The 20,378-nt window shown below is 44.5% G+C and overlaps 1 protein-coding gene across 10 annotated transcripts; it reads right to left on the bottom strand.

Annotated features, from left to right (window-relative positions):
• Positions 1–270: 270 nt before the first annotated feature.
• Positions 271–19,742, bottom strand: vit (vitrin). 10 transcript variants are annotated; one of them, XM_035605120.2, is made up of 24 exons: positions 19,412–19,741; positions 14,679–14,769; positions 14,408–14,473; positions 13,670–13,826; positions 13,420–13,553; positions 13,261–13,338; positions 12,535–12,723; positions 11,885–11,929; positions 11,495–11,533; positions 11,346–11,396; positions 10,539–10,601; positions 9,903–9,965; positions 7,723–7,797; positions 7,331–7,396; positions 6,858–6,920; positions 5,482–5,544; positions 5,181–5,228; positions 4,547–4,612; positions 4,068–4,215; positions 3,878–3,981; positions 2,798–3,024; positions 2,204–2,717; positions 1,743–1,926; positions 271–1,710 (listed from the first exon to the last, which is right to left on the bottom strand). In XM_035605120.2, the coding sequence occupies exons 2-23, from the start codon at positions 14,710–14,712 to the stop codon at positions 1,748–1,750; spliced, it is 2,472 nt and encodes an 823-aa protein (XP_035461013.2). In that variant the 5' UTR covers positions 14,713–14,769; positions 19,412–19,741; the 3' UTR covers positions 271–1,710; positions 1,743–1,747. The 10 variants fall into 10 exon arrangements, with proteins under 10 accessions (XP_035461013.2, XP_035461015.2, XP_035461012.2 ...); XM_035605122.2 differs by having other exon boundaries at positions 271–1,926; positions 19,503–19,740; XM_035605119.2 differs by having other exon boundaries at positions 271–1,926; positions 19,486–19,739.
• Positions 19,743–20,378: the final 636 nt, after the last annotated feature.

The raw sequence follows: 20,378 nt of genomic DNA on the forward strand, positions 1-20,378 counted from the left end.
CCTGTGCTCTGATGTGGGTCATTTGGCAAAACTAACTTGCAGAAAACAAAATGTGATTGTCAGTGAAGATCAGGGGGTTTTCAAGGTCTGAGAGACAAAATCAAGAAAACTTGGCAGATTTATGTATTATTTGCAAATGAGCACAAACAAGGTTATCTTCAGAAATTGTATACATTCAGTCAAATATGTGTCATGTCTGTCAGATTCAATTGAGTTGTGAATCCGAGAACGGCTGCAATTGGGTCAACAAAAGATTCAGGAGAAGAGGGCCAATTTAATTTCTCTTAATTTTCTTTATTTTATTAAAAATTGCAACAACAAAAAAACATTGATCACTTATCTGAACATTATAAGCGAAAGGGCTTTTAATATGCATATGTACAAACAGGAAATAAAATCATAAATATTTTTTTAAACATAACAAATGCCTGCAGTGTTAGAAGCAACCACACAATAAGAAAACAAGAGTGACAGGATGAAATGCTTTCACTCCGGAGAAGCAAAGTGAACATCTGCCATCACTCTGCACAAGCTCCTCTTTCCTCTTTCCTCACTTCCACCGCCACTTCCTTGTTCCGCGTTGCTGACTTACTGTACCGCGTCACGTTCACTTGTTGGTTGCACAAGAGCCTCGTTTTCACCTACCACTAATATGTCAGCACCATTGTCGCACAGAGGAACTTAAACAATGTCCCTACTAACAAATCTCTCCTATTAGGAAGATCAATATGCACTGTTTCTAAGAAAGTATATCCTCTTCAAAGAGAATTGTATATAAAAAAGCACCATATTATTATGTTTATGAAGTATGTTAAGCCAAAAGAGGAAGTGCTAGACATGCTTTGAATCAACATTTCTCTGCAAGCACCATGTCCCAATAAGGCAGCTTTCTGTTTGTTTGTCACTCTGGTGCCAGCTCTTAGTAAGGCACCTTTTATTCATGGTTCTTTAAGTTGTTCATAAGGACCCTAATCATTGAAAATAAATTATTTATTGACATTTTGAGTTTCCAGTTAATGGAAAAAATCTCTGGCCTTTCCAGCTCCTGGTTACAAATTCAGTCAACCACATCTGCTGCAGTCTGTAAACACTGACAAGTTGTTGACGGGTGAACTTTGGTCCAGATGTTCTGCAGCTCTTCTACAGAAGGTCAGAAGTCGCACAATCCATTAAATATTTGCATGCTAAACTAAAAAAAAAGGGGTTTCATGCTAAGTAGGGATAAGCGCAACATAAATGAATGACTTGATAATTGACCTTCAAAGCATTAGAAAATGATTTACTGAAATTGAAAATGAACTTACTTACAACTTACAAACCAATTATAAAAAGGTGACTTATTACAGAGTGGTAGCGTCATTTTAAATGCTTAGGAACACTGTTCTCTGTAAAGGCGCAGACAGAGAACAACTGGCACCACGTGGCATGTCAGTAGGTTACTTTGTGTGCAAACCCTTTACTATTAGCACCATCTGTATATTTGGGACCAAATGTTAATTCACTTTTAGATTTGTTTCGCCCAAAACCCCCAGTGCTCTCCTAAACTCAAAACCCCTCCCTGTTCAAATACGGGGGGAGCTGCAGCCAATCAAGCACCACCATCTGGGCAACAGAGTGAGTAAATTTACAATCAGCGTTCCGTCAGGACAGCCCACGATCAGGATGTCCCTCTCCACACCTCCCCTCCACCCGTCCGTCCGTCCGTCCGTCTGTCCGTCTGTCCGTCCGTCCGTCCGTCCGTCCGTCCTCAGTTTCTGGGCTGCGAATTAAACTCCTGGCAGATGTTGTTGATGATCTTGGGTACAAATTTGTAGAGGTTGTCAAACTCGTCCACGAAGAAGGAGTGCTCCTTGTCGGGGTCAGTGGCGATGTACTCCAGCTCGTCCTGGGCCGCCCAGGCAATGCCGATGGAGTAGGCGATCACACCTGGATCACAGGGAAGGACAGCAGGTTACACACACGGGCCTCACATATCTGTGCCACATCAAACACTGCGTAACACCCCACTGTGGACTGACACACACCACACTTGATTCACTCTCTGTATAAATATATACTGTTGATTCTGGGTCAAAGCCTTACTTCTCCAAACAAAGTGTTAAGGAGCTAAAAACTGACTTTTTTTACTTTGTCCATTGAGGGTTGAATTTGTTTTGTAGATGCAAGGACATAATAACTCCTTGTTATGTGGTTAACCTCTGACCTTGGCGATGGACAGCCAGAGCAGGTGCCCTGACGTCATCGTAGGAGCGACCGTCTGTAATGACGATCATGATCTTGCGTTTGTTGGGTTTGGATTTGCTGAAGAGCTGCTCTGCGGCATAGGTGATGGCAGCACCGGTGCTGGTGCCGCCGCTCCAATAGTTGACGCGTTTGATGGCGTTCAGCAACTCGGCCTTGTTGTTGTACTGGCCGAAGGCAAACTCCAGCCTCTGCTCGTAGGTGTACTGCACAGCTCCGACCCGCGTGTCCGTGTCAGAGATCTCAAACTCCCGTGTCACGTTGGCCACGAACTGCAGCACTGTGCGGAAGTTGCCAGTTCCCACACTGCTGGAGCCGTCGATGACAAAGGCGATGTCGTTGGCGTTGAGGCAGGTTTTGCTGCACATCAGGCGGTCTGTGTCACACACTCTCTTGACCAGGGGCTGCACTGCCTTCCTCAGGGCAAACCAGCTGGTCACCGGCAGGGAGTAGAAGCCGTTTGTCCGACACACAGCCTGTGGGATGGAGGACACACTGCGTTTCAAACTGGTGTGCTTGAACGAAGCACTCACACACCTCGGTGACAATACTCCACCTTGTCAACAAAGTTGGCCTCAACCAGGTTTTGTTTCTCATTTTCATCAGCGCCCTCGATGGTGACAAAGAATATGTTGATGCCCGACTCCCGGGCGAGTCGAGACGCCTCCTCCACCTTGTCTGTGGGCCAGCCGTCCACCAGCACCACCGCCACGTTAGAGGCTCCTCCTCGGTTTCCATTGGCGTCACTGAAGTACAGCTTGTTGACGTAGGAGAGGGCCTTTCCTGTCAGAACACCAGGGGGCAGCAGAGAGACTGTTAAACTGCATGAAAGAGGCAGTGGTTCAAGATGAAGGAGTAAAATCAATCTGTCATCCACAAAGACGTTACTACACATATGAATGAAAATACAAGTGGACTGCAGAAAATCAAATGGAGCAAAGACGACACTTGAGCAAAAACTTTTAAAAGTGCTTATTATGTTCATCCAAATAGATTTTGGGGGAGCTGTCCTGACCAATATCTACAGAGGCATCCTTCTATAAAAAAAAATACTGCATGCCATAAAAAACTTTACATGGTAGCCTGTGTATTTAGTACAGAAAAATACACACATCTCTAGAGTGAGCGCATTGCTTTACACTATCACAAAAATTGTGATATCCTAAAAGTCAGTTTTTAGCTCCTTAACACTTTGTCATAGTCTTGCTGGTGGTTTAAACAATGGGAGAACAGGAGAGGCTCTGTTACAGGCTAACTCACTGTTGGTTAGAGAATACTTCAAGAACAAAAAAACACATTTGTATCGGTATGCAAAATTTAGCGAGACATAAAGACACATGTGGCATGCTGACGCACTAACCAAAAACAGAAAAACAGCACTCGCCCTCGGAAAGCTGACCCCCATGGGCTGGTAAAGCCAAAAGCTTTTTGGTCAAAGCAGAGGAAAAACACGACTTACAGGAGCAGGACTGTAATTTAGCAAGCAGCATCTCACAGCAAATTTAGACTTAATTCTATCCTTGCATGTGAAAATGTGCTTGGGTAGTAAACCATTCAATAATTGCACCCCTTTCCCTTTCACACTTGTGTTTGTAGGCATTTTAGTGTAGCCGCCACCCGCCAGCGGGTCACTCACCCACATTTGAAAGGCCTCCCTTCTGCACAATCTTATCTACGGCTGTCCTCAGCTCCCTGGAGTTGAAGTAAGACTTCAGACTGATCTCCGTCACAGGGTCGTCCCTTCAGACAGAGCACGAGGTAATCACATCATGTTTTCCTCATCTGAAAATGGTACGTGACAACACGACAGGGAAGTGCGAGGTTACCCGTATTGGATGATGCCCATCATGGGTCCATTTTCACCCACGTTGATGGTCTGAGCCACCTCAGCCAGGAAGTCCTTCTGGATCTTAAAACGCCGCTTCCCAATGCTCCAGCTGCCATCCATCAGAAAAGCCAGGTCCACCTTACAATCTGCAGGAACAGGACACACCACCAGAGTTTCAGTTGGGGTTTTTTAAGTTGTGCACAAGCATGGGTGATATGTTGCGCAGTTCTGGCAATGGCGTCATGCCCGGCTTATGGAAAATTCATGTAAACAATAACATTTAATGCATTTCAAAACAGTCTTTGCAAATGTTTTATGAGGGATAAAATACATTCAGCACCTCAAGGATATATATATATATATATATATACACACTTGACTTTGTCAAGCTCTTAGGCAATTATTAATTGTTTAAAATTTGCAATAATCAAATATAAATTCTATACATAGTGCTTCAAAGAGGCATGTTGAACATACTTGGGTCTCCCTGTGACACAGGCTCAGGTGCTCTAGGTGCAGGTTCTTGCTCCCTCGTGCCAAAACCTGAAAATTTTGAAACGCATAAATCTTTTAAAAAATCTACTCAATTTCATAAATTTCACTGGACTTTTTGTGTCTTTTAATAATCATTGCCATTGGGTTAGATTCTTAAAATAATAGCAAAATGCCAACTCACCAACAGCTTTGCAAATAAAATTCAATTACCTTTTCACAATCTAAGGCCAGCTTCCAAATTAACTACTCTCTTACAACAAACCAGGAAGAAAAGGTCACATTTGGCAGACACAACATGAGAGTTTGTATGGTAACATTTCCATTGAACGCAGCACATTTGCAGCTGCACACTTTGCAAGGAACCCGAACATTAACCAAATACAGTAATTGTTGTGGCAAAAATGATGCCAAACAGGAACTGATTCTATCCTCAAGCAACCATGCCATTTGACTTTGACTCCAAATCCCTTCAATTACAGGCTGAGCAGAAACCCAGATTCTTTTCTTTGGATGCCCTTGGTTTGGTCTGCACTTACAGTCAGAAACGAGGAGTTACTGGCAAAGGGAGTCTCATGGGAGCCAGAGAAGCAGCGTGTTGCAGCACAAGCCATCTTACCTGATTCATAAATGTTTGCTTCTGGTTTCCAGGCATCCACTGGCTCCACTGCATAGATAAAATCATACAAGCTCAGCATTAGCAGATTTCTGCTACAAAGCGCTCACTATGGTTTTAACGGCTGATTTCTTTTGTCGTAAACTGAAAATATTGCCCCTTTTTTTGCAGAATCAGAAAGCTAAGGCAGTGGCCAGTAGGAATATCTAACAATTTACTGAAGAGAAGAAAAAAAAACGGTTTGCTTTAAAGAAGCCTTCCTGGATACAAACAGATGATTGTAGCCATGGGAACCACTGCTCACCTCGAGTGCGGGTTGCATCCACTGGCATCTTACGGTTGACATCTGAGTCGGTGGATCGTGGCGCTAAAATTAAAGACATTATTAGACAGTGATCACAGACACATGTGAAACAAATGTAAACGCACCCTGGGATTACAACCCGCTGACCACTGACTCCAGGTTTCATCTTTTGGATGTGTGGCAGTACTTTTTGTGGTGCCGCTGGAAATGGCTAAGCCGCCACTCGGTTTCTAAAACCGTGTCCCTTCTACTTGGATTTGGTGGCTCGGCTGAGTCATCCAACACATGGCACCATGGCCTGTAATCTGTACGTGAGAGCTTTTCCCATGCCCGTTGTTGGTGTCTTCTTGTCTGTGGATATTGTAGAGGTTTGTATTTTCTGTGTGAAGACACGTTGATGAATAGCTTTGGGAAATGCACTTGTTTGCTTTCTTACTGTTGAGAGTTGGATGAGCGGATTGACACCATTCTCATATCTGTGTATCTCAAGTCAGGAGCTAGAACCAGGAGGTGATTATCCTAGTTTAGCATAAAGACTCAAAAGCAGGAGGAAAGAGCTGCTGTACCGTGGCTTTCAGAAAATCCACATTCCAGCACCCCTACTCTGTCTACAATAATAATAATCGCATCTCACACGCGTTTGACACTTGCAGCACCGACCAAAAACACATTTTTACACTTCACCCATTTCACACCTGTAGCTGCAGTGATGTATGGGCTCTAATCGCGGCCTCGAGGATGACCTACAATCAGGACGATGCCCCAAGGCATAGTGTTTAGACACAGTTGGAGGAGTGAGCTAAAGCTACTGCTGCTCTGCTGAAGTGTGTAGAAATTGTGCAAATAACCTTATAATAATAAAAACAATAAATATAAATATACAGATTTTGTAACCTTCAGACATGGCCAGGCTAGCTGTTTCCCCCTGTTTCCAGTCTTTGTGCTAAGCTAAGCTAATTGGCTGCTAACTGTAACTTCATATTAGACAGACAGTCTCAGAGAAGAGGTGTCCGTCCTTTAATTTAATCCAATAAGCATATTTACCATATTTTAAAATTATTTCAATTTTAGGCCACGTCACTTATGTGTCATGTATTGTATGGATAAACTGTGTAAGGGCATATTTTTCCATATGGCAGGATTGCATGCGGCAATGTAAAGTATGAATAAAGGGACATTTCAAATCAAGTCAAAATGACAGTGACACAACCTACTTCATTTGAACACAAATGAAACAGGAAGAGGAATAAACAGTGGTCATGTCTGGGAAGTGTTGCGCCACTGAAGGAAAACATTTAACATTTTTTAACAAAGTCCATACACATGAAACCCAGGACTTGTTAGTGCCCAGTAAAGAGAATAGAAAAAACACTTACGGTACGGTCCAAAGTTATAATACCAGCGCTCAAACTCTGAGATATCAGGCCTGTGATCCCGAGCTAGAGGAGGATGTTTTGAAACCTGTTAGTGTTCCTACAATGACCTTCAGAGAGAAAAGCACACATTTCCATGGTTGTGATTGGTCCCACGTTCTCCCGAACCAATCCCATACCAGTGAAAACAACGGATTTATGCAGAATCATCTCTCACTCTTGCATGCCACCCAGTCTTTTCTTCCACACTTGACCAGAATTTTCTCATATGGCAGGCAGGTGGCATGTAAACATAAGGTCCCGAGAGACACTGCACGTACTTCCACACTGAGCCCGTCCAGCACATACAGTGTGTGTCATTCACACGGACATGCACATGCAACTTGAATGGATGCAGAGTGTCGTAACCTCCCACCGTGAATGGGGGCAGCACACACCAAACTGTCACGTGCACTCCTGCAGGGGGGTTGACTTACCGCTAATCTCAGGTGTGTCAGTCTCGCTCCATGTGTATCCTGAGTCTGGACCTGAGTTACTAATATCTGAATGTACAGCAGAGAAGGTGCAGGCATCAGCAACTACAAGGGTTTCATTCAGGGTTTTAAGGTTCACTTTTGTTGTCAACCAACGGAAAAACAAACTATTCCCAAATTGTTTCTATGCCTTCGGTGAGACTTCTACAACGTTTCTGATTTCAAAAGGCCACATTGTTGGCAATGGATTCATGAATTGAAAGCTTCAGTCAAACATTGAAAGCTTTTAAAAAAGAAAACCATCTATCAGAAGGATTGCAACCATGTCAGATTTGCTGTGTTAATTGATAAATAAATGTTATGTTGCTAAAGAATGATGACCAATTCTTTGATACCTGCTGGTCGCCGAGCTCCAGGGAACCAATCGGGACGAGGAAAGGAGGGGGCGGCCCAATCCCTTCTGGGAAAAGCTGTGCAGGGGGAAGATTAGAACGCTGTGCTCAGGACAAGCATCAAGGAGAATCATGCTCGTGACCTCCACTAAACCTGCCACGTTATTAGTGGGTTATGCACAAGGTGTTCAGCCTTGACTCAGACACAGTCTGCCACTCAGAGACGGTCACACAGCAGCTAAAGGTTATTTCAGTGAAGCTTTCTTCCTTCATGGTAGAGAGACAGAAACGGGGCCAAGTCGATGAGAAAATGTAAATGTGTTTCTCATTTTTGTGCTCTCCATCTGCTGCTTCTGGCATCACGACCTCTTCGCACACTGTAGACTCAAACGTTACCTACTCGTAACGACCAGACACTTGCATGGCTGTGCATAACAGTGAATCACTTCCGTCTAAACTGACTGAGCCATGACAGCATACTGCAGTTGACCCCTCTCTGCAGTGTATCTTACACAAACACACAGCTTGGACTCTTAGGTTCCCATCGGGGGGACAGCCAGTGCAAAGGGACTTTGTTGACCGGGACGGGCTGGGAGAGCCCAGCCAGTCACCCAGTGGAGCGTGAAAGTATTATTCTAAGGTTGGTGTCAAACCGGGGACAGTGTAGATAGTGGGCCGTGGAGATTAGTCTAATCTCATTCTGGTAAAAGCACCAGCGCTATAGACAGCAGTGTTACTTTTTCTGATGAAACAGGTGCTTTGGAAGGATCGAGTCTAACTCTCCCGATCATAGTCACTTCAGCGATCACTGCGGCCAGAAGGTCAGACTGGGACTGGGGATGTGATCCTCCCCTCGGGTTGTAACTCAGGTTACAATATGCCTACAGGCGTGCCGGTAATATGCAGTTCCTCCAAAATGTGTTTAAACCAAATGAGCATTTTATCACCAACACGGGGACCCGTCAAACATCAACACTAGGAACTTGACACATTTTACAGAGACATTTCATGAATCTTTGTGGATGTCTAGTCGGCTCATCTCGAAACAAACTGTGAGGCTGAACTGGATCGTAACATTTCCAGAAGGCTGTGCAATAACATTGAACATCTGTTCGGGGCAGCCTGGTGGCAAAGTGACTGGGGAGAAGACCCTTCAACTCGTAAATCAGAGTTCAGAACTCTAACATCTCCAAGCATTCCGCCCTGCTGGAGTGTCCCTGAGGAAGACACTGAAGAGCTGCCGGCTCCAGGGACGCTGCTGTGTCGCTGATCCTGACATTTGACCTCTGACCTCCAGGATAAAGAATTTCTCGAAGTAGTTCAATAAAGTATCACGTTAACATCCACGAGCTGCAGATCTCAATAGCTGTTCCCTGCACCGATCAAACACGTGTCTTTACAGTAGCAGGCTAGTCAGATTTCAGTTTTTAGTTTTCACAAATCATATCATACCACCAAAACATCATTAAAATGGAAATAGTGCTGTCTTATTTTTAGGGATCCATGGTTTTACATTCCACAAAAGCAAAAACAGAAGCACATTCCTCAGTCGGCCAAACCTCGCCTGGTTTGAATTGCGAGAGCTTTCTATTCTTGACAGGCTAGAGAGTGGGCCCAGATCCTGCAGCGCTGTGGATTGGATCACGCATCGCTCTGGGATCAACACAGGGACACTTGGTGCTGCTGCTTTCATCTCATTTCTCCCTCTCTGCAAACATTTACAAGGGAAGGGAAGAGGCCAGACCAGATGGAATCTGTCATAAGATGTTATTAGAGTACTGACAGAGCGTGTTTCTCATCGTGGTCTTATCTAGAAGAGAAAGTCGAGGGCTCTTTTTTCAGACACAGAGGAGATATGGCACAAGATGAATTCCGGACAATGATACGACATCATCACTCATCTTTGAGGCCTATCGACATACTTACTGCTCATTGTTTCATGTTGGGTTCAGTGAAAGCCGAGTACCTGAATGTATTTCTGCCCGTCATCTATAAAGGACTGACTATGCATTGAAACATAGCGTCCAACAGAGGGTAAACATTAGTGCAGCTTGATATTACATTTGGACCAGGGTTTTATTGTCCTAGCTATTACTCTGTTTGACCAGACCTGTTCACATCTCTGCGTCAGTGAGATGCTTGCGCAGCTGAAGGGTTCTCGCTCAGGATCTGGAGATACTTACTGGGGTTGGACTGGCTCAGGGTTGGTGTCCGCTCGGGTTGGGCTGGCTGAACCCTGTTAAAAGCTGTTTGTAGCAATGAGAAACAGGCAGATATGGATAGCGAGGAAAAGGAGGGAGGGAGGGGGGGGGGGGGGGGGGGGGGGGGCAAAAGAGAGATTCAGGTCTGCGGCTCCATCCACAAGCCCAGCTGGTTTGGGCTGAAGGCAATTTCTCCGCAGCATGATATCGAAAACAGAGGGATATATGCTGGGAATATTTACAAGCCTCAACTCGGCTTCATCTGCTGCTTTTCATCTTTGGAAAATGAAAACACTAATAAGAGGATGTGCCCGATGACAGAGGACAGCGGCCATCGTCAAAGGAATGTTAGCTGAGATGCTTGATGCAGTGGATTAGTGGCGACCCCAGGGTGAGGATCACAGGGGCTTATGGGTGTGGACATGAGGGTCAGACTTACAGCAGTCTACTTCTCCTGGATTCTTGTTCCAACAAAGACATCTGCCCGCCCCCCCCTTTGCCCTTGACCCACATTCCCTGTCAGTCCCACCTTGTCTTCCTGTTTGTAACTTTGTGTGTGTGTGTGTGTGTGTGTGTGTGTGTGTGTGTGTGTGTGTGTGTGTTAGTGACGAGGCTGACCTGGGCCGACTGGAGAGGATAGCTGTCTCCTGATGGCCGACCCTGCCTCTGGTCTGCGCAGACCTGGGTCCAAAATGTGGGAAGCAATGAAACAATGACATCATGAGACAACATGGAATAACATTCAACAGTTCACATTCAGCGGCAGCTGAAAGACTCACGTACTATCTATTACTGTATGATGACCGTACCAAATTCCACTGTGATATGATGTGCTCTTTTACTAATGGCAAATGACCAAGACGGCTCACTTGAGTATTGACGAATATTATATTTAGAACAAAACAATACATCGGATCTGGGCAGCACATGTGATCAGTGATGACATTAAGATTAACAGGCTTCTTCTTTAACAATTATAACTATAGATAGATCTATTTAGCACACAGGCAAAATAATAATTCTTTAATAGGAGGACTAACAGTTCTGAGACAGAAAATATTCTGTGGCTGTAGGGATGGCAACGCTGATCAGCTAGTCCACCTTTGTGGTCCAGACTGAATCGCAATCGTAACTGCTTTGCTAATACAGATAATATAGTTAAATCCTGTATTTCTGTTTTACTTGAAATAACATGGAAAGGATAAAGAAAGGGCCAGAAGGCTTCTCCGCCTGACCCTATGTTAGCAGTGTTTAAAGCAGATGTGCAGATACAGAACAGAGGTGCCATGCAGAGTATTTATGTATCAGTACAAAAGAAGAAAAAGAGGAAGAAAGGAAAAGAGGATAGAGCAGATGTTGAGACAAAACCATGTCTATCAAGATGTAGAATGAAAAAAGAAACATCAAGATTAAAGCTTGGTTTACCTGCACTGGCACGTAGTGGAAATCTATTCGGATAGGCACCACCTCTGAATACTTTGAACAAAATACCATTGTTTAGTTCAACTTGGATCGGTGTAATTCGTGTAAAGGACTTTCCGAGAGCTGCAGAATCAGTGAGAGTATTGACATACCTTGGCTGGGACTCTTTCCTTGACCGTTTTGTGACTGCCCTATACCAATAACACGATGTGGGCAAATATAGACAAAAAAATCTTTAAATACCAAAACTTCGAGAAAAAAAATATACAAAATTCCAAATATCCCACGTCGTGTCAGGTCATTTTAAGTTTTTAGCTAAAACCAAGTGGACTGACAAACTTGGTTTATAAACAGGACCAACAATAAGTTTTAATACAGGATACACAATGAATGTGCACACTATTCCCAAAAAACTGAAGCCAACACCCCATGCTTAACACATATTCCTGTCCACCCCATAATGTTAAGCAACACTGCAGCACCACCGGGGGGAAAAAAAAAACTGACACAATGTTGACCCCTGTTTGCTTGGCTCCACTTACTTGAACTTGCGGCTGCCACAGAGGCAAGGTACGGGTGACTGCTGCCTGGATAGAAGAAAGACAGATGGGGCGCCAATATGGAGACGAGAGAGATAATGTTACAGAAAATGAAGGAGACAGAAATGGTTGGGAAGGTTGTCTGGCACACAGCCCATCTCATTTACACACATACCTTAAGATACTGCAGCATTGTCTACCCACTGTGGCTGCGTTTCTAACGGGCAAATGACCCACGGCGATTACCGTCTGATAATGTTTTCATCTAATAAAAGTGGTGAAAGCTCTGGCGATCAAGCGGTAAGCAGAGCAACCGAACAGCAGGGTGCTAACTCAAAGACCAGCTGTGATTTGTCGAAATTGCGGCTGGGACTTGTAATTACCAGCCACAAACATTCGTCTTCGTCACTCATTTGTCACACAAATTCTAGTTTAAAGCTGCTAATGCTGTTAGTTCAACTTCAGCTCGGCGGCACACGGGGGCTGCGGTGGATCTTCCGTGTGGATTGGTTTTACTGGATCACAGACAGCATCCAAGTAAACACACAATCCTCCACATTTCATACATAGATCCATTGATTTAGAGGAGAGAGTTGGCTTGTTTGTGTACGAAGGAACGATACATGATCCACGTGTGGGTTTGTTTCACTCACCTGCATCCCTGACTTTGTGCACAGCAGCTCGAGCTTTGGTGGTAGTGGGTGGTGGAGCTGCGGTGGTGGTGGTCGGAGCCGGTGTAGTGGTGGTGGTGGTGGGTTCAGGCGTTGTAGTTGTGGTGGGTTCAGGTGCAGTTGTCAAAGGCAGTGCCGTGGTGCCCGCTGGGGATTTGGCCTCCTTTTGACCTGTGAGGAGACAACAGATGAATCATGTGCTAGATGGATGCATGGGGAGGAAGATCGTCTACACTAACCGCGTTCTTGACATTCTTCACCTGACTGCAGAGCTCCGCCTCCTCATTCAACCTGAGCGAAGTTCACCATGCTGAAGGACGTCAATACATTAACTTTTTTATCACAGAGTTCACTGGTTCGGTGGTGTTCACATGTCGACAGTAGGTCTGGGTAGTAATTGACCGACTGTATTTCAGTGTTAGCGTTAAGTCTTAAATAAATGTTAAATTATAGTGAATGAAATGCTATCTAAATAACACTTATATGTTCTCTAGACATCCAAGACCCCTTCACTTTTTAACAAAATCTTTCTCAGGTTGAGCCACGATGTCTCCACCTCTCGTGAGCTGAAAATCACCAGATCAATCCTAATCAGACAGTCCCATCATTGTGAAACATCAGGCGTCTGTCAACCCACACAATGGCGAAATAACAGTAATATTCACATTAAAGATTCATGTCAGAGTGTAAAAATAACCCTCTTCTCACTTGTCTTCACGTAGGTTGGTCTGGAAGGGACGTAGTCCAAGGTAGACGGGTAGATGACTCCTTTCTTAGGCTTCCCCACTGAAACACAGAGCCGTCTGTTGGGTAGAGGGCTAATCCGAAAGAGCCGTGTTCAACTTTGATTTACTCAATTATTAATACCTGAGACAATAAATGACTCCCTCCACTTTGGAAGCGACAGAGATCGCACCCCGTTGGAGTTGCTGCCTTTGTAAGTGTTCTGCCCGGCCATCTTCCTCACGATCACCTTTCCCCCTGTGTTGGTGAGGATGCCACTGGGGACAGATTTTTTTTGCATTGTCTATAACTCTGAGAAATTAATTTAGACACACACACACACACACACACACACACATAAGCTTAATTTCACATTCATCACTCCACTGTTTACCTGTGGATGGCTGCGTTACAGATGCTGGAGATGGAGGCGAACACCCCTGTCCCGTAGACCTGCTGCTTTGTCTCCTTGCAGTGTGCAGGACATTTGACTATGAACTCTGGGAGGTTGATCTTTCCCGCTCGGACATCACACTCTATGTCTGGAACAACTATGGCGGGGGGAGGAGGTAGAGCAACATGGTTAAAGACAGGATTTTGGACAGTTTACAGTTTTTCAGTTAGAGCTGTTGACTGACAAATAAAAATCTATAGCTATGCTGAAAATTGTATTTCCAAGCTTTCTCTCTTTGTCCAATATGATAGTTAATTGAATAGTCAATCAGATTTTTAAAAACTGGTATTTTATCAATTAATCTCCCAAATAATCAGCAGATGAATCAGTACTGAAAACAAATGGGGTTTCAGCACATAATTGTGAGCTGATTCACAATAAAACACAATCAGTTAAGTGCTGCTAGAACAATGGTAATATGCAAAAACTCTTCTTTTCAACCAACCTCAGCTCAGTTTTAACCTAAATTACCTGCAAATCAGTGCAAACAGAAAGACAGATTTCCGCCAACAGTCATAAAACATATCTAAACATATCATATATCATACACGTCCATAAATAAATATTGTAAGCTTTTGCATTACGGAGTGACTTTTATTTTTAAGCGAGTTGACTGCAGTGGAGACAATGACACTGGGAGTGATGGAGATTACAGGCTGGCTTGTTGATGATGTCTACCTTGCTTTGGTTTCTTGTTCTTTGATCCATTAGGCTTGGCCCAGCAAGCACAGGACAGCAGGAGCGCTGCGGGTGAGGCAGAGGGAGTTTCACATAATAGCAGACAAAGTAACATAATGATCAGCGTGTTTACTGTACACACACAAGCCTTCTTGGAGGGAGGAAGCTGCAGTTTGCTGGTGTGAACGCACAGAAAACTGATTTGGAGATAGTCAAGATTGATATATTCAAAACCAGCACAGTCCTGCAGAGAGACAGAGGGGTTGCTCACCGAGGCAGACGGTAGTGAGTGATGCCCTGATCATGATGGGTGGTGTACTGGTTCAGCACGTCAACCAGATGTTCTCGTGCAATGTCCCGACCTTAGAGAGAGAGGGAGAGAAAGTCAGAGAGAGAGAGAGTGAGGAGAAGCAGCAGGATTTCATTGTCATCTTCTGAAACCAATTTCCTTACTCGCTGAAAGTAATTTTAGTCAACATTTCGGAGTGTGTTAGCTGGAAACAAGACAGAGTAAGCTTGTGCCACTGAGATACACTTTCCAGATATTTTTTGGATAAACAGCAGGCGGACTGTGGCCAGGACCTGCACAAAGAGCTGAATGACTCATGTAGTAAAAGTAGCCAATTATCGCACCTACTTCTAGGATCAATCAGATCAGTTGGGTTACAAAACGTGGAAAGTATTTGCCAGAAACTCAATATTGAACATCTGGGCTCTGTGTGTACAAGTCCTCCCACTACTACAGTATCCGTGGAGTCAGACTCGATTAGAGAGCACACGTAGACATCACTAAATGCGTAAGGGGAACTGTGTCGCATGGCGTCTTTTTCTGACACCAGCAACCACATCAAGCCGGATCCCGGTTTGAAATACAGTCTGTTTACAGTAGACACTTCTCTGTGTGTCTGTCATTCCCAATCAAAAGTTACACCCATGAAAAGATCTCAAACGAAGTCGAAGGCCGCGTCAACAAGAACACAAGCGGGTCACCGAGATGTCACTCCAGACGCTGCAGATCTGTTGCAGCACCGAAAGCAATGTTGACAAAAAAAGAACGTCACGGCCTGATTTAAGACACACGGCCAGACAGAGTCTCAATATGCAGGCTGGAGGATGAGCTAACCCCGGGCCCTGTCGTTCGCCAGGATGGTGGGACGAAAGCTCCTTCCTAGGGAGGTGATGACTGAGGCCTCCCTGTTAGCAGAGGAATGCTGCGCCTCCCATGAGGGTGGCGTCATGTCTGTCACTGCCCCCACACACCAGCAGGTTCAATCTGATCAAGTGGGAACATGTGATCAAACAGTGACCTCTGAAGCAGGGTCAGGCGTGATGCGAGTCCTGACTGACATTTACAGCATGTTAACCATGTGAGGATGAGCTACTGAAAACAAAATGCAAACATGCACCTGTCTTATTTGTGACCAGAAGACCTCTACTGCGATACAACTACCGAGGTGCCCTTGAGCAAAGCCCCTAACCTTCATGTGCACAGGGCAGCTTTCAGTTGCTGATGTGTGAAGAGGATATGGCTGAAAAAGACGGTTTTGTGCTTCTGCCAAGTTGCTGGACTTTTGGTCACATTATGGTATCTTGGCAGATCATTCAAGATGTCACAGTTAAGTTAACTTTTGACATTTTATAAAAAATGACATCGCTTTTCAATTAATCCTATTTGACATTTGTGTTAAAATGTTGTCATAATTGGTGTATGAATTCTGCAGTTATGTCGCCCCAAAAATGTGTCCAAATACCAAATCTGAAGAAATTTCCTCGAGGCATTCCTTAAAATATCACGTTCAGGAGAGTGGGAGAGAAGGATTTACAGGCCCAAAACATACTGCCTCTAGCCATGGCTGTCACTGGTGGCATAAAAAAAAGAAATGGGAATATGTCATAACCTTTATGGCAGTTTCATTGTCAATGATTATAACTTTTCCTACCAGCCCCTTAGAGAAAATGTCCGTGTGAGTTATGTGAGAATACAGAAAATCTCAAGCGAGCGAGTCTGCGCTGTTTCCCCTGTTTTAATGCTAAAGCTTCAGAAATTAGATATATTCATCTTTTCATCTAAGTCTCAGTATGAAAGCAAGACATTTTACCTAAAATTTCAAACTATTTCTTAAAATATTAAACAATATTAAACAATAACATCCTCTCAGGCCAGACTGGTAAACATAAAGTATAATGACGTAACTTCTGTCACCTCTATCAGCCACTTCTCTATTGTAGTTTCACAGTCATTGTTTGAAACTTGAGGTGCATGTTGTTTCATTAATATGGTAAACACTGCAAACATAGCATATCATGTTCAGGTGAAAAGTAATATAGCTGCAGTTGGCAGTGATAGGACTTTCCCTAATGCAGCTCGGCATTTTTATCTGACATTCATGAGCACTGACATGATTTTTCCACAGCGCAGTGCTTTGACAAGCAGGTAGATCACTGTTGCACAGTCAGGACTACAATTTGTCCTTGCGGGGGAAGAAATCTGAGGTTGGGAACAAGCCGGGACAGATATGTACATCTACAGTGCAGGAGACAGACCTGCAGCATGGGAGAGGTGAGTCAGTGCGCTTCACTGGATAAAGCAAACAACAAAACTGATCCGCCGTTCACCTGCGAGGAAATCTGAGCTGTGAACACCAAGTTCCCTGCTACTTTCAGCATGTATTCCAGAAGAAGTCCTTGTTTATAGTGACGCCGTTTCCTCTGAAGAGTCATTTAAGAGAGGCATGACATCGTTGTCGGAAAAATTTAAACTGCAAAAATGTGAGACCTCTTCATTTGTGTTCTCCGACCTGCTTTCCAAACGCATCCTTCTCCAAGAAATCAAACACTGGGCTAAGGATATCCATGGACAAACACTGTGGGGAGTTTCCTGTACAGTAGATAATAGATACTGACAGACACACACACACACGCACACACACACACACACACTAAACCCAAAATAAACAAGCAACGATCTGAGATGACTTGGCACATCCCATGCTCAGATTGCTTTGGAGAAAGTCACAAGTCACAAGATGTGAGAGCTTTCAGACTCACCACCACCATAAATCACAATCCCACAGGGTGGGTTACTTACTGTGTATGTTTTGCGTACACCTGCGCCAAACTTACGGATAAGGGTTGTGCCTATAGCACGTCCTCAGCTTGTCTCTGCTGAATTTTTATGTTTACATATTTTTCAGCACACTGAGCATCTCAAGCATCTAATTTCAGCTGGGTGGGGACACCAATCAGACAAACCATCAACATGCTGACAGTTAACCTTGACAAGAAAATGAGCAAAGTGATTTCAAAGCCACTGCAAAAGATTAAAGGGTCTGCGCCGGGGCTTCGTTCACTTTGTGGAGAACCCAGCCGCTCAGACAGGTCGCATAGTTTCAGGAATTAGTAACTTTCTCACTACAGTGTGGATACTAAGATGACATAAGACCGAGTTGCACAAATAAAGCCCACCGGTCTGCTGGTGCGATAAAATGAACAATTTTCAGCTCCTGCAGGCAAATTACCACTTTTCTGATGCATAAGCACCAGAAATCTGATAATGCAGGATGGAGGATCACACCTGGCAGGAGTGTCACGGTTACACAGTGGCTATAATTCAAACAGGATGTACAGCAGCTATCTGTACCTGTTTCAAAGACCAGCACACGTTGGGCTCTAGAAGGATAGGCAGACCACACACACACTTGGGACTGGTGCACCATTGTCTTGGAGGTAAGCAGTTGTGCATAAGCGCTCCTAATACACCGTAATAGTGACGATTTCACATTTTTCTGTTGACATTACTCATGGTGAACTCAAGTGGCCCTGCAGCTTGAGGCAAAACACAGGGACTGTATTTCAAGCTCTCTCTCCGGATAAGCAGCACGCACATTCCTCCAGTCCAGGATAGCCGGCGAAAATGCCATCAGGCAACGCATCAAAGGGGATGGGGCTTATTTGAGAATCATAACCAACTGAGCACTTTGTTTTCACCATGGTTCTAAGTGATGGCGTGCGCAAAGGGAGACAGTATTTGCACACGCCCTGTGCCAGGGAGTGTTAAACCCCCGCATTCGCAGGTGTCAGAACTGTACTGTAAGCACGTTGGATGTGCCAAGTGTTGTATCAAGCCAACAGAAGAACCACTGGAGAGATCAGACACAGGAAAGCCAACATGTCTCTACAGGGTCACTTCTATAGCCTTTTGGGCTGCTGCTGCTGCTGCTGGGACACTGTTTGTTTATGGAGCACAGAACAGGCTGAATTACTTTAATTCTTGGCACCGGCTTCAGTGCAAGCCAGAGCCTGCAGTCTGCTGTCGGACATACTGTATAGAGACCACCTGAATTAAACCATACAGCAATGTCAGAGAGAACTCACAGAGAAATGCCAAACATCATGTACATGAAATTAAAACAAAACGTGAGGTATTTCAACTCTAAGGCACGCCGCTTATTACACTGGCAAAACGGATCATTTCAAAAATAAAGGCAAAGGCAACCTGCTGGAAAAGCTGCATAAATGCCCCAGAGATGTTTCGTTTAAATGAGCCATTAGAAGCAGCCTGTGGTATGAATGACTGTAATACAGCCACATCCATTCAGTCGAGAACCTCACCTAAGGGGGGAGGAAGTGTTTACTAAAAAGAAAAAAAAAATGAGGAAAATAAACAGAGTTGCACAAACACTGAATATGAGCAACTGTTCCCATATTTGGGCAGTCTGTCAAACCTCACAAGCTCAGCTGACAGGAGCCAGAGCCATGAACTGCGAAGGAATGACACTAAATATACATCAAAAACGCAAAAACAACCTGCAGTGTTGATTAAAAGTCGCCGCAGACCGGACTGTTAAAACTCAAATATGCTGGTACAATAGAAACCACGCGCAATTACGCACAGTTCCAATGATTGAATAATTCATTCACGACACGCAGCAGCCGACTCCAGATCCCCTGTTCACGTGTGTGGAGCTGTCCGTCGTCTCCACAAGGCAATGAAGGTGAATTTACCTGAGAATGTAAAATAATCCACCAGGCGTTACAAAGAAAAGAAAAAAAGGGTAAGTCCCTGCGCCACTTTTCACCTGAAAACGGTACGGACCGGCGGGCGTGCGTGGAGACGCTGGACTGTTCCACCTGGACGTTTACTCCTGCTTGATCGGAGCGCTCATTGAAAGTGGAGAACGGGACGGGGCCAGAGTTTCCCCCTCTTTGTCCGTCCCACTTCAGGCATCCATGCTCTTCACCCGGGCAGGCAGGAGGAGATCGGTTACCCGGGGCCATCAGGAGAGGATGCGGCAGGGGCTTGGCACCCTGCAGCATATCAGTGTAAGCATCTTTTTGTGTGTTTGACAGGTTTTTTTTTTCTTCCTTTTTGAAGAGAAAGAGTCAACACATATTTCCATGTGGTTCTAGCATGCCCAAGATGGGGATCCGCCTCACATTGGCACTGGAGGACTCTTTATCTGCATGGGAGGAAAAGCGAGCTTTTAATTCGGGTTTTCTGTTCTGCATCTCACTCTTTCCACCTCATCCTCTGATTGACAAATCAAACAACTGTCAACTCTCACCAAAGCAAAGCACTCCTCCTCCACCAAATAAACCAATCAACACCTGTTTGGGAAACTCAGGACACTGCAAGTCACATCCACTGTCACGTTGTTGGGGTTTGTGGCTTTTGTCTCACACACACACACACACACACACACACACACACACACACACACACAGAGCCCTATGTCAACCTAAAACAGAGAGAGCCTTTTGGTTTATGCAGAGTGGCACCCAAGCTGCTGCTATCATCAACTCTATGGATGATTATGCTGAAGCTGAAGCTGCCTGCCATTTTGATTTAAAGGTCTTAAGGGTTGCTGTAAAAGAGCTCATTGTGTGTTTGATTATGGTGTGATTACAGTAACAGGGGGGAAAAACAGGAACCTTCAAGGAGGTAATTGCCCATTGATGTTGTTAGAAATGA

Source organism: Scophthalmus maximus, chromosome 10 (genome assembly GCF_022379125.1).
Source record: "Scophthalmus maximus strain ysfricsl-2021 chromosome 10, ASM2237912v1, whole genome shotgun sequence".
Lineage (NCBI taxonomy): Eukaryota > Metazoa > Chordata > Actinopteri > Pleuronectiformes > Scophthalmidae > Scophthalmus > Scophthalmus maximus.

Coding starts and splice junctions, on each gene's coding strand:
- vit (XM_035605120.2), bottom strand. CDS start 14,712: ATGATCAGGGCATCACTCACTACCGTCTGCCTCG. Junction 13,339..13,419: donor GGAGTCATTTATTGTCTCAG/GTATTAATAATT, acceptor TCTGTGTTTCAG/TGGGGAAGCCTAAGAAAGGA. Junction 9,966..10,538: donor ATCCTCTCCAGTCGGCCCAG/GTCAGCCTCGTC, acceptor TGCTACAAACAG/CTTTTAACAGGGTTCAGCCA.